Source organism: Furipterus horrens, unplaced genomic scaffold (assembly GCF_987537825.1).
Source record: "Furipterus horrens unplaced genomic scaffold, mFurHor1.1.pri manual_scaffold_1, whole genome shotgun sequence".
NCBI classification, from domain to species: domain Eukaryota; kingdom Metazoa; phylum Chordata; class Mammalia; order Chiroptera; family Furipteridae; genus Furipterus; species Furipterus horrens.
This window is the reverse complement of record NW_028327171.1, coordinates 204,618,760-204,631,241: the sequence shown is the minus strand read 5'-3', so window position 1 is coordinate 204,631,241 and position 12,482 is coordinate 204,618,760. Positions and strand designations below refer to the sequence as shown.

The 12,482-nt window shown below is 48.2% G+C and overlaps 1 protein-coding gene across 1 annotated transcript; it reads right to left on the bottom strand.

Annotated features, from left to right (window-relative positions):
- Positions 1 to 6,327: 6,327 nt before the first annotated feature.
- Positions 6,328 to 11,427, bottom strand: RETREG2 (reticulophagy regulator family member 2). The gene is made up of 9 exons (XM_090284195.1): positions 11,039 to 11,427; positions 10,660 to 10,766; positions 9,955 to 9,985; positions 9,464 to 9,599; positions 9,005 to 9,089; positions 8,567 to 8,710; positions 8,348 to 8,442; positions 8,058 to 8,193; positions 6,328 to 7,827 (listed from the first exon to the last, which is right to left on the bottom strand). The coding sequence occupies exons 1-9, from the start codon at positions 11,317 to 11,319 to the stop codon at positions 7,181 to 7,183; spliced, it is 1,662 nt and encodes a 553-aa protein (XP_090140321.1). The 5' UTR covers positions 11,320 to 11,427; the 3' UTR covers positions 6,328 to 7,180.
- Between the last annotated feature and the right edge of the window lie 1,055 nt (positions 11,428 to 12,482).

The following is a 12,482-nucleotide window of genomic DNA, read 5'->3' as shown; positions in this document are numbered from 1 at the left end:
GTGATGATGAACACCTTTAGTTTTCTCTTGTCTGGGAAGCACTTTACCTTCCCTTCAATTCTAAATGATAACTTTGCTGCGTAGAGCAGTCTTGGCTATAGGTCCCTGCTTTTCATGAATTTGCGTATTTCTTGCTAGTCCATTCTTGCCTGCAAAGATTCTTTTGAGATATCAGCTGACAGCCTTATGGGAATTTCCCTGTAGGTAACTAACCACTTTTCTCTCACTGCTTTTAAGATTCTTTCTTTATCTTTAAACTTCGGCATTTTAACTATCACGTGTGGCCTCTTTGCATCCATCTTGTTTGGGACTCCGTGCTTCCTGGATTTGCATGTCTATTTCCTTCACCAGATTAGGGAAGTTTTCTTTGATTATTTTTTCAAATAGATTTCCAGTTTCTTTCTCTTTCTCTTTTCCTTCTGGCACACCTATGATATGAATGTTGGAATACTTGAAGTTGTCCCAGAGACTGCTTACACTATATTGAGTTTTTTTTATTCTTTTTTTTCATCTTGTTATGACTGGTTGTTTTTTGCTTACTTATGTTCCAAATTGTTGATTTTATTATCAGCTTCATGCACTGTACTGTTGTTTCCCTGTAAACTTTTCTTTATTTCAATTAGTGTATCCTTCATTTCTGATTGGATCTTTTTTATGCTGTTGAGGTCCTCACTAAGTTCCTTGAGCATCCTTATAACCAATGTTTTGAACTCTTCATCTGATAGATTGCTTATCTCCATTTTGTTTAGTTCTTTTTCTGGAGTTTTTATCTGTTCTTTCATTTGGGCTATGTTTCTTTGTCTCCTCATTTTGGGGCCCCCCCTGTGATTGTTTCTATGTATTAGGCAGAGCTGCTATGACTTCCTGTCTTGTTAGCGTGGCCTAATGTAGTAGGTGTCCTGTAGGGTCCAGTGGCACAGCCTCCCCTATCACAGAGTTGCGTCCTTCATGTAGACTGAGTACACCCTCCTCTTGTAGTTGAGCCTTGACTGCTGTTGGCAGGTCAATGGGAGGAATTTACCCAGGTCACTCACCTGCAAAAACTGGCTGTGACCACTGACCACCAACCGGGGGCCACCCTGCATGAGCTATAAGGCAATCTGAGATGGCTGCTACTTGTGCTGGGCTTGGGGCCACTTAGCAAGAGGTACATGGGGCTCACTGAGGCCAGCTGTTGCTTGATTGATAGGATTTAGGAAGTTGTGACTCATGAGCCAAGACCAGCCATTCATATGGAAAAACAGCTTGGGTGGGAGTTGGGTGGGATGGAGTCTCAGGGGATTTCCAGGGCAGGGCAAACAGTGTTAGATATGTCACCAGCCAGCTGGCTCTGTGGCTGTAGGGGGAGGGGGCAAAACATAGGTGGGGGCTGACCTTGGCCTGCACCTCTTGGGAAACCTCAGAGCCTGTGCACCCAGTGGATAGCTATAGGCCATGTCAGAGAACCCCTACCCTGTCTCTTGCACAGCTGATCCTCCAAGGAGGACGGAGGTTGGTGGTCAACAGTTACAGCCATTTCTTGCAGCTGATTGGCCTGTGTAAATCCCTCCCATTCACCTGCCAACAGCAATCAAGGCTCAACTACAACAAGAGGGTGTACTCAGTCCACATGAAGGGTGCAACTCTGTGATAGGGGAGGCTGTTCAGAAAAGAAACAATAGCCTCTGCCTTCCTTTCTGTCTGGGAGAAAGCTGTCCCCCAGCTCTCACCTTGATGCCGACACTTAAGTTTCTCCCTGTACACCACTGGTCACTTTCCAGTTGTTACCCCTCTGCTGGAGCTCAGAGGAAGTGAGTCTGAGTAAGTTTGTGTGTGGGTTCTTTAAGAGGAACTGCTGGGGACTCCAGAAGTTTCTTCCATCAACTCAATCCTTGCTGTTTTTTGTAGCCAGAAGTTATGGAAACATATCTTCCTGGCACTGGAACCCTGGGCTGAGGGGCCTATTGTGGGGCTGGGACTCCACACTCCTGAGATATCCCTCCCGAATTTTTATCTACCACACGTGGATGCAGGACCAGTCCATTCCACGTTTTGCCCTACCTACCAGTCTGGATGGATGAGTTTTCTTTAATTCTGTAGTTGTCTGACTTCCATTCAGCTTGATTTCTGACCATTCTGAGTAATGATTGTTCTAGATTTTAGTTGTAATTTTGATGTGATTGTGTGAGGAGGTGAGCTGTCTTACCTATGCTGCCATCTTGTCTGGAAGTCTGGTCTCCTTTTAAATCTTGAATAGTTTCTCAGTTTTTCATTATCTTTTGTAAAATTGATATTTTTGGACTCAACTCACTTTTATATTTAAATTTTTTTAAAAACCCAGACTTCTTTTAATCTTACTCAATTTCTGCAGTCACATTTTTTTCAAGTAAGCACTAATAAATGTAACTGAATTTTTGATCAAAATAATTAATTGAGTCTAAGTAGTTTGCTTAAAGTTGTTTTTGAAATAATATAATCATTTAATGAAGTCACAGATCAAGCTGGTTGAGCAATCTTACCTTAAACTCAGAAAAGCCTTTAGCTTCAAAATTACCAAATATGAATTTGCAAATCTAGGTCATTTTCATTGCTTTTAACCTAGTCCAGGAACAAAGAACTCACAATTTTGCCTGTGGGTTATTTTAACTTGGCTGCCATCCACTCTAGAACAATAACAAACAGAGGCAAAATATTTATTGTCAACTGATATATACCAACCACCCAAATTTATTTATATTGTTGCTTCAATAGTTATGTCAGTTTTGTTTATTGAACACCTACTATGTACCAGGCACTGTGTTAAGTTTGGGGAATATTCAGATTAAGACATAATCCCTGTCCTCAAGAGTAAGCAGCAGAGTGGAAGTTATACAAATACACATATACCTATATGTTAGAGATCCCTGACCCGCAAAGATTCCCTGGTGTCACAGATGAAATAAAAACTTCCCAGGCAGCTTGTGCTAGGGAAAAGAAGGCTGGCAAATGTCTGAGAGACAAATGCCTTGATTGCCTTCCTCCAAGGTCTTTTATTGAGTGCAGTAAGCTTAAGGGCATATAGCATGCATGTAAAGCTCACTAATCAATGTTAAACAGTGCTGATTACAGAAAACAGATATTGTTCAGGGATAAAAATTGAAGGAACATTGAGATCTCCCTCAGGTCAGGGTGTGTTGGACACAAAGACTTCAGATGGCCATAAAATAGGGAGGGTGAGTTCATTTTGAGTCAAAGTTAAAACCTTTGCTGCTGGTATGTACTATAATGCGATCAAGCGAGGTAAAAGAACAGGGCAAGCCTCAAAGGACATAAAGCATTTTCTCATGGCCCAATTCCCCCCGAGGTCCACTAGCTATAGCATCAAGGCATGTATGCACCCAGCTTTCCCAGTTTTCCAGTCAGGTCTTACAGGCTTCGTTTCCTTTGCCTGGCCTGCACTGGGCTCCAAGTCTTGATACTTTCCCAGGGGGACCCCAACACCTATATACCATACTTACACAGAGACAAGAAGATTCTATGTGATATGTGGAAAAATATAAGTATACTGAGGGAGCTCTAGGAGAGCAGGTCTGATATGAGGGCAGGTGACATGGCACATCAGGGAAGGCTTTGTGGATGAGGTATGGCTCAAAATACATCTTAAAAGGTAAGTGAAGTGTTTCCCAAGCAGAGGGTTAGGGTGTGTGTGTGTAGGGCATGGTGGCAGAGGGCAGAACAGCTGAGCAGAGAGAAGGATAAGCTGTTTAAGATTCAATGCTGTAGTGTAAAGAACAAGGCAGGGCAGGAGCAGATATCAGGCATCTCAACCATATCAGGGAGCTTGGAAGATATCTTGTAGGAGGAGAGTCTTTGATTAATATGAAATAGCAGAAAGGTCATCAAAGTAGTATTTTAAAATAATGTAGCCATTTTGTTGGGCATGAATTTTGGTGGGGGACATGAGTATGGACAGAGAAATTGTAGTAGTGAACCAGGTGAGAGATGAAGGGGGTGTGAATCAGGACTCTCATGGAGGTGACAGAATCAAGGAATGACTTGGACATCAAATCTGCAGCAACTGGTGATTAACTGGGCAGGGGATGAGGAAGAAGTTGGCCTGCATAGTTGGTGGTGCTGGCAAGCAAGATGACAAATACTAAAAAAGCCTATCTGTTTAGGGGAGGTGGGGGTGAGGTGAGGTGCACAGTGGAAAGAGGATGTGTCCAGTTTTTGTTATGTTGGGTAGAAGGTGCCCATGATGCATTCAGCTGGAGATGCCTAATTGAAGTTCTGGGAAAGGAGATGAGCTAAGATTTAGAAGTCATCAGCATATAAATGAAAACTAAATGGGTGAACATGTGAAATTGCCCAGGCAGAGTGCAAAGAAAAGTGAGCCCATGACAGACTCATGGAAAAAACCAGCATTTAAGGAAGCAGGTGGAGCAAGTCCAAGGAGACTTGAACACTTAATTCCATGGTGGAATTAACAATTTTTAGAATCTCTGTACTTGATTTTTTTGTACTTATACAGATCATTTAAGCAAAACAGTTGATTTAAATAGTCCTTGACCAGAAAAAGATTCTGCCCAGCATTATTAATCAAGCTCTTCTTAAATATTTAATTTCTGCCCTCTGAAGTCCTATAGATAACCCTTCAAAGTCTGAAGGCAGCTAATATGACTCAACTCAGGTTTCTCTTCTGGGCTTAAACATTCTCAGTTCTTTCAACAGTTAGGTCCCCATATAATTTTCAGCCTTCACCTCTGGAGATCCCCTCTTGGGAACAATGCAATTTGTCAACTTGTCCATGAGTGGAGCAAGCCATTCTCTGGCAGGATTCTAATTTGTGCACAGTATGCCATGGGTATGATCTTCCTTTCTTTGGAGACTGTATTTCCAGTAATGCAGCCTAAATTTAAATTGTTTATGAGCAACCATATTACACAGCTGTTTGAATGTATAGTTAACTTTAGTGCATTTCCCTGCCCACAATGTAAACATATAACCAACTCTTCTTTCCCCAGCCTGTATTTCTACAACTGATTTTTGTTTAGCCTGACAGTAGGTTTCACATTTTTGCTCATTTTTCTTTCACTCATACAAAAAGCTTTCTTCTTGTCACTGTCATCTTGGGGCAGGAAATGGCCTAGTCACCTGATAATAAAAAATTGTTGACAAACATGTAGCAACCATGAGAACAGGGTGAATGTCAAGAATGGGCCCTCATGGAACTCCAAACCTATGGTCAATGTTCTGATCCAACTATAGGTTTCTGACTCTGTCTTCAAATTTCAAGTTAACAAGAAAATGTTTTAAAGGTTGGGTATATGGCAGCCAGTGTCTTTCTGACTGGCTAATTCTATTTTTAAAAATTTCCTGTTTAGAATTGTTTCCATTTTCTTCAGAAATCTCTAGATGAAAAGTTCATGTTCCTTCAGTAGAAGTGGACAGGGCCTCAGTCAACCCCGATATTTTCTCAGGCAAATGTGAAACAAATGGCAGGAAAAAATTCTCCAAGTTTAGGAGAGATGGAGCATCGAAGTCAACTTCAAAAGGTCGGTTAGCATCGCCACATGGTAACTCCAGCTGAAGGCTGAGGGTGTGACTCATAAAGGCCATCTGCTTAGTTCTGGGTTTTCTTTGATGCTGTTCTTCCCCAAAGAGCACCAATTGCTGCATCCATTGTTTGTGAAGTCAAAATATTAGATTCTCTAGTTCTATGTCCTTGAGCACCTTTTCATTTGTGCCCTATCATGGACAGGGCCTTCCTGTTTCAGGGTGATCACTGGGGCCAGACTGCTTGGATTTGGATTCTGGCTCCACTATTTACTAGGACTGTGGCCTTCTGGAACTTAGCCTGAGTTGCAAGGGGAGAAAAATGAGTTAAGTATCAATTATTTTTAGAAGAGTGCTAAGCACATATTATGTATTCAATGTGTTAGATACTGTTTCTTTAGTGTTCCTTGGCCTGAAATCAGTTTGATACAGGTGTAGGTCCTGTTTGTTTGGTTCCCTCAGTATAGATTAATCAGAGCTGAGTGAGTTATTAGCACGTAGATGGGTAATAACTTTTTAAGAAGACAGTATTAAGGTTGTAGGAAACAATTATTACTGTCCCAAATTTCTATTGATTGGGAAGACGAGGCAGTTTCCTCCTGCACACACTTTATTCACACATGCTAGTTCTCACTGAACATGTGACACTGCCAGGGAAGATGGCTAGGGCTGTCAGGGTATCTTTGCTTCTAGCCTTGTTTTGCACCAAGTAAACAAACAGCCAGAGGCAAGACTGGGGACAAGGAGGTAAGGGGTGAGGATGGGACAAAACAGTGTGACAGGCAGTGAACAGTGAGGCAAGCAGGCAGCAGATCTCGCCAATCAACACTTTATTTTTCCAGTCAACACCTGCACAGATGTTACTGTCCACTTCCTGACCCTAGTACGGGGGCCCCACCACAGAACTACCCATGCCCGAGGTCCAGCTCTCCTTATTCCTCCCTAGGACAGTAAGAAAGCCCCTCCTCACAACAAGACAGAGCTCCTGCTCACTAATGCGGTGCTGGTGCATATGCCGTGGGGATCCCTGCTCTGCTCCTGTATCATGAAAGGCTGGGATGAATTAGGCCAAGGGTGCAGTGGAGGTTCCATGGGCTACAGTGACCTAAGTGCTCAACAACTGGCCTGACTCGCCACCCCAGGTTTAGCCTGCACCTCCCAGCCAGGAGCCTCCCTAAAGTTCAGCCAGGGGTGGAGGAGCTAGCAGAGGGGCTTGAGCTGCTACAGATAGGACACAGCAGGGAAAGCAAGCGGAGAGAAGCACAGGACAGGAGAGAAAAGAAAGTGCCTGAACTAAATCACCAAGTGGGACATGAAGTCAGAGCAGCACAGGTCCCTGAGGAGAGGAGGAAAAAAAGGACAGACCACTGGGGTTGGGGGCAGAGTGGAATGAGTGTAGAGGAGGCAGGGAGGCAAGTGCAGGCTGTGGGAAGGACTTCCCTCGCCCTGTTCACATCCACTAACACAGATGTAACATTATTTACAGACTTAAAACCCATCCCAGGCACTGTAGCAGGCCCAGAACAGCAGGCAGGCAGAGGTGGACTAGCTACTATGTGACAGCCAGCTTCCTCACATACTGTGCCTCCTAGAGTAGTACGGAAAGAAGGAAACAGTGACAACCCCAGCCGGGTAGCCCCACTGTGCCTGCAATTCCTTCCACGGCTCATGGCTCTGCCATGGCCTGAGCCTCTTGGCCTGACTCTAGCAGAGAAAGGGTGTTGGACCCTAGGGGTGGAGGGGGTGGAGCATCAGGGGGCTCTGGGGATGTTTCTGGCCCCAATCCCAGCTCTGCCTTCAGCTGCTCCAGCTCCCCCTGATCCAGCAGCTCGAAGTCCTCAGTGGTGAGTGCCTCTTCTTCCTCAGGGGCAGGCGGGGGCTGGGGTGGAGGCTGGGGTGAGTCCTGGGGAAGAGTTGGGAGCACTGAGAGGGAAGGGACTGGGCCACTTTGAGCAAGGCAAAGTAGGGGTGACAGGGTGCTCGAGGGAGTGGTGGGATCACCACTCACTGCCTCTGGGCTCAGTGTCTCCACTGGTCCTCCGGGGGAGAGCTTCACTTCATCTGTGGGAGAGCCTGCCCCATTGAAGTGCGTGTTCACAAAGTGAAGGGGGGATGAGAGCCGAAGCAAGGTTTCCTTGGCTGCCGTATGTTCTTCTTCCCCCTCCTTCTCCTCCAAGTCCAGGTCTTGCCTTGAGAGGGTCTGAGGGGGACCCAGCAGATCTTCGGGAGGGGCTAGCTCCGTCTCCTCTCCCTCCCCCAGCTCCCGGCTCCCAGCTTCCTCTGGCTCACTTGGCAGGCTCTGCTGGTCCAAATCTGTGCAAAAAACAAAGGATAGGAATGGGTCTGCTGTTCTGAAGGCCACAATAGGCTAATGTTTAAGAATGAAAACGGACATGGCGTGCTGGGCCAAGCCTGAGGTGTTAAGGTCTTCCAGGAGCTTTGAACAGAATTAGAGGATCAGTCCTCCAAAGAAACATTTATGGGGCAACAATCAGAGAGTACAGCCAGTGTCTCACGACAGGGAGGGCAAAGGGCTCCCATACCCTCCGAGACATCAGTTAGTTGTGGAGTCGTGGCCCGGGACACCGAGAAGCCGCCACTCTCCAAGATAGACGCCTCCTCGTCTGACAGTTCTGAGTCTGTTATGGCCAAAGCCAGTGCTGTTTTCTTCACGTCCACCTGCAGAGCCAGGATAAACACAACAGATGACGGGATAAGAGAACATTTCTAGAAGCATCCCTTCACCAACTCCCATCCCCTTGAGAGGCAACTGCACTAAAGCAGAGACCCCCCACCACCTTCTCCTTGACACCCCACCTCTCCTGAACCTCACCACTGGGGAGAAGCCAGCCAGTTCAGCCTCGCTTTCACTCTCTGTCTCTGCCAGCGGCTCATCACCTCCAGGGGGTGCGTTCTTTCCTTGCCGCTCTAGAGAAGAGGAGCAGGGTGCTCACCAAGCAGGGACAGTAGTGGGGGACAACCATGGCCAATGGCCTGGAGAGTATCTAAATTCCAGGGTGTTTCCCGCCCCCAGGCTACAGGAGCCCCTTACTCCTCTTGTCGTGTTTGTGATGCAGAGTGTCAGCTTCTGCCTTCATGCTGTAATCCAGCTGCATGAGCAGGGGTTCGAGGCGAGTGTACATCCTCTGGATCAGCTCGTGATAAACCACCAGGGGCCACAGCAGGATACTCAGCACTAGGGGACAGAGCATCCACTCAGAGCCCTCTATGCTTATTTCCTAAGGGCCCTTATTCAACTAGTCCCTAAACAGAAAGGGCTGAAGGAAGACGAAGTTCTTTCCTGAGGATGGACCAACCTCTTCCCTCCATATCTTCTGCCCTCCTCCCATTACTAATACTATGTTATCCCTTGGGGATCTCTGTATACGGGGAACTGAACAGAGAGCGAGTATGGTCCTCCCTTTAGATCACTCCAGGGAGAGAAGACGAGAAGGGGGCTTTGGAGAGGGCAGGGTTAGACCCTACTCACAAACAATGTAGGAAATCATAATCCCTGGAACATAGTGTCCCAGCACAGCCAATACAGCACAGCCGGAGCAGACTCGAGCACAGAACTGCAGAGAAGAGCACAGGGTCTAAGAACTTGGGCTGAGGTATGCGCCCCACTCATTTGGGTTAGAAATGAGGCTGGTGAAAGGAGGGGTATGTCCTCTAGGAATGCAGTGATCCAGTCTATTCCACCAGTTCAGGAAGTTTGCAACAGACACCGCCAAATACCTATAATTCCAACTGTTCTGCCACAATAGGAAATAGTGTCAGAACATCAGCTTATTCCCTGAGGCAAGACTGCCTCCTGTGTCAGGCTACTAACTGTAAATGCTGCCTCAAGTAGGCACTAGGTCTCTTCCTTCAGTGTCCAAACACTCCACCCCCACCCCCACCCCCCGCCACAGTGCAGGGAACTGTTGTATGACATGGGGGAGGTTACCTGAGCTGGATTCTGCCTCTTGTACTGCAGCAGCTCCTGCAGGTGAATCTGGAAGGTGAGCCAGCTCTCAGCCAGGTATCTGCACAACTCGGGCACACTCAGCAGGTGCGGCTGGGCGCCTGACCCCGCACCCTCACTGGGGAGACATGACATGACCCCTGGAGGCCTCAGACACCAGCTTCCTAGGCACTCAAATCCCTCTGAGAATGCCAATGAGATCTTCAGTCTAAGAAAATGGATAACCCTACCTCCCGAAGGGAGGCTGTCCTGGTCCAGGGAAGCAAAACCCAGAGCTCCCAACCCTGTGCCCCAAAAGAAGCAGGCACAGAAACACCTACACAAGAACCTAGGACCAAGCTACTTATCAGTCCATTCACTATGCTGGGGTCTGTGCCTACAGAAGCTGCAGTGTTGCCCTGCACCATGGTGACACTGGCACCAAAGCAAGACAGGATTTGGGCATTTGTTTTCAAGAGGTGGCCTGCACTCACCTGTCAGAGTGTGGCTCCTCTGGGGATGATGCTATAGAGAGAGGAGGGGGAGAAGTTACTGAGTGGCAGGGGCTTTGGGAGACATTCCCCAAAGCAGACATAGTTGTCCCCCTTCTGCAGTCCCAAGGGACCTTCTTCCGATGCCAGCTGCAGGGAGCATTATGTTGTGTTGTTTGTATGTGTCTCCTTTTTTAGACTTTACCCTTTTCAAACACAGAAACTAAATCTTATTCATGTTTACATCCCAAGCAACTTGCACAGAGCCTGGTACCTAGTTGTTTCAAAATGCCTATTAAGTAAATACATGAACAACAACAAGACAATATGAGCTAACATTTATATAATTCCTATCACATGTGAAGCTCTACCATAAGCACTTAACCTATATTAACACACTTAATCTCAGCTTCCTGATGAAGTTCTATCATCCCTGTTTTATAGATGGGGAAACCGAGGCAAACAGAGATTGAGTGGCTGAGCAGACAATGGAACCCAGGCAATCTGGCTGCAGAGTCCACAATCTTAACTACTACCTTTACAGTAATACCAGTTTTGAGAAAGGAGCAATTATCCATTTCCTAACTGGGGAGTGGTGGTGATGGAGAGGCAGGTGGCCATTGCCCTCATCATTTAACCCATCCATCAGGGTCAGCCACAAAGCAGCTGCACAATGGAGCTTCCTAACTGAAAGAAGTTAACACTCACCTGTGATGTCAGGGAGGATACGCGGCTGCCAGAGATCCAGCAAGAAATAGGCCAAAAGTGAGATGCTGAGTAGGAAGATGGGCCGGAGGGATGACGAAGACAGCAACCTTCGGGAGAGACAGGCACCCCAGCGGTGAATGGGTGAGAGTGGCTCCCGCAGCCATTGCAAAAGGAAAAGCGCCCACCGGTGCGGGAATGGGCCTAACTCGAGACCCGAAGAAGAGCAGTGGGGCAACCCAGGAGGAAATCAGTCTTTAAAATCCGGGGGAATTCATCATTCCCCAGGGCAAGTGTCAACCCGGAAAGGGGAAGGGTACCCCGGCCCCTCCCGCCCCCGCTCTCCCCGCCCGGCCCCGCCCCCTTCCCCCGCAGCCGTTACCAGAAGAGGCCGTTGAGCGCTGCCGCTGTGATCAGGCTGTGCAGGGGCTTCTCCCAAACCAGCAGCCGCTGCGCGCCTGCCAGCACCGCCTCCCAGCCACGGAGCCGCAGCCACAGTGTCGTGGCCAGGCGTCCCACCGCCTCGGCCGTGGCCGCCTCCTCCTCCGCCTCGCTGGTGGCCTCACCCATGCCTACACTCAGACCCAGGCCGAGGCCGAGGCCGAGGCCCAGCCCCGGGCCCCCACCCGCGCCGGTGTTACCCCCACCACCGCCGCTCGCCATAGCCCCGCCGCAGCCGCCGCCCGAGCCCGCGAGGAGCCAGGGCTGCGCGGCCGCCGCTGGGGGCGCGTCAGGCGGAAGGGGACGCACGCCACCGAGAGCGCCGCCGAGGCAGCCGCAGGGTAACACGTGATGGCAGAGTGACGGGTCTGTCACGTGAGACGCCCTAACCGCTCGGATGGGGCGGCCTGCGCTTGCGCCTAAGCGCTACTGGTGACGGGCTCCTACGCAGGTGTGCTCTAGCTGCTGGAGTTGTGACCCGGGCCCCGGGGCTGGGTGGTGTCCGTGTCCTCCCGATGGGAGGACTGTGTCTCCGTGTTTTCCCACCCCAGCCCGTTTTCATCCCCCTGTGTAGACAGGGCGGTTAGGGAGTCTGGTGCGGCCCGGTATTCCCAGTCTGATGCGGACCTAAGGGACAGGAAGGGGGCTTCCAGATTCTCAGTATCCTCGGCAGGTTCTCTTCTGCTCTGGCAGGGCGGCGGCTGTCACATTACTCAGCTTTCGATGTACTGGTCACCCCAGTTTCCTCTTGTAGGAGGATAAACAAACCCCAGCGCGTGACTCAATAGACTCAAAAACAGCTTTACCTACTCAGAAAAGTTGTTTCCTCTCTGTCTCTTTCTGTACATTTTCCTGCCCCCATTGTATCCAAGGTCTTTCCAACCCCCTGCTCAAAGCAGGAGACTGTGGTCAGGGGGTGAACTTAAAAATAAAGCTCAGTTTAAATGCTATTTACTCTTTGGGGGCATGTTAGCACCACTTATTGAGGCTTACAGCATACCAGGTGTTTTATAGTCCTTTGAATCACTTAACCTCTGCAATAACCCTACAAAATGCATATTTAATTTAGATTTAAAATGCCAACTACATTGAAAGGTATACAGCGAGTTGCTGTCTTCTTGTCCACAGTTTACCCACTGTTAAGTTTCTTGTGTGCCCTTTCCGATTCTTTTTATGTAAGTTGTTTGTGTGTTTATATCTCCCCTTTTAAAAAACAAGTGGGAGCACCACCTCACGGTCCTGCGTCTTTAGTTTATTCGTATTAAAATCTACATTGGGCCCTGGCTGGTGTAGCTCAGTGGATTGAGCACCAACCTGCGAACCCAAGGCCAGTCGCTGGTTCGGTTCCCAGTCAGGGCACATGCCTGGGTTGGTGGCCAGCTCTC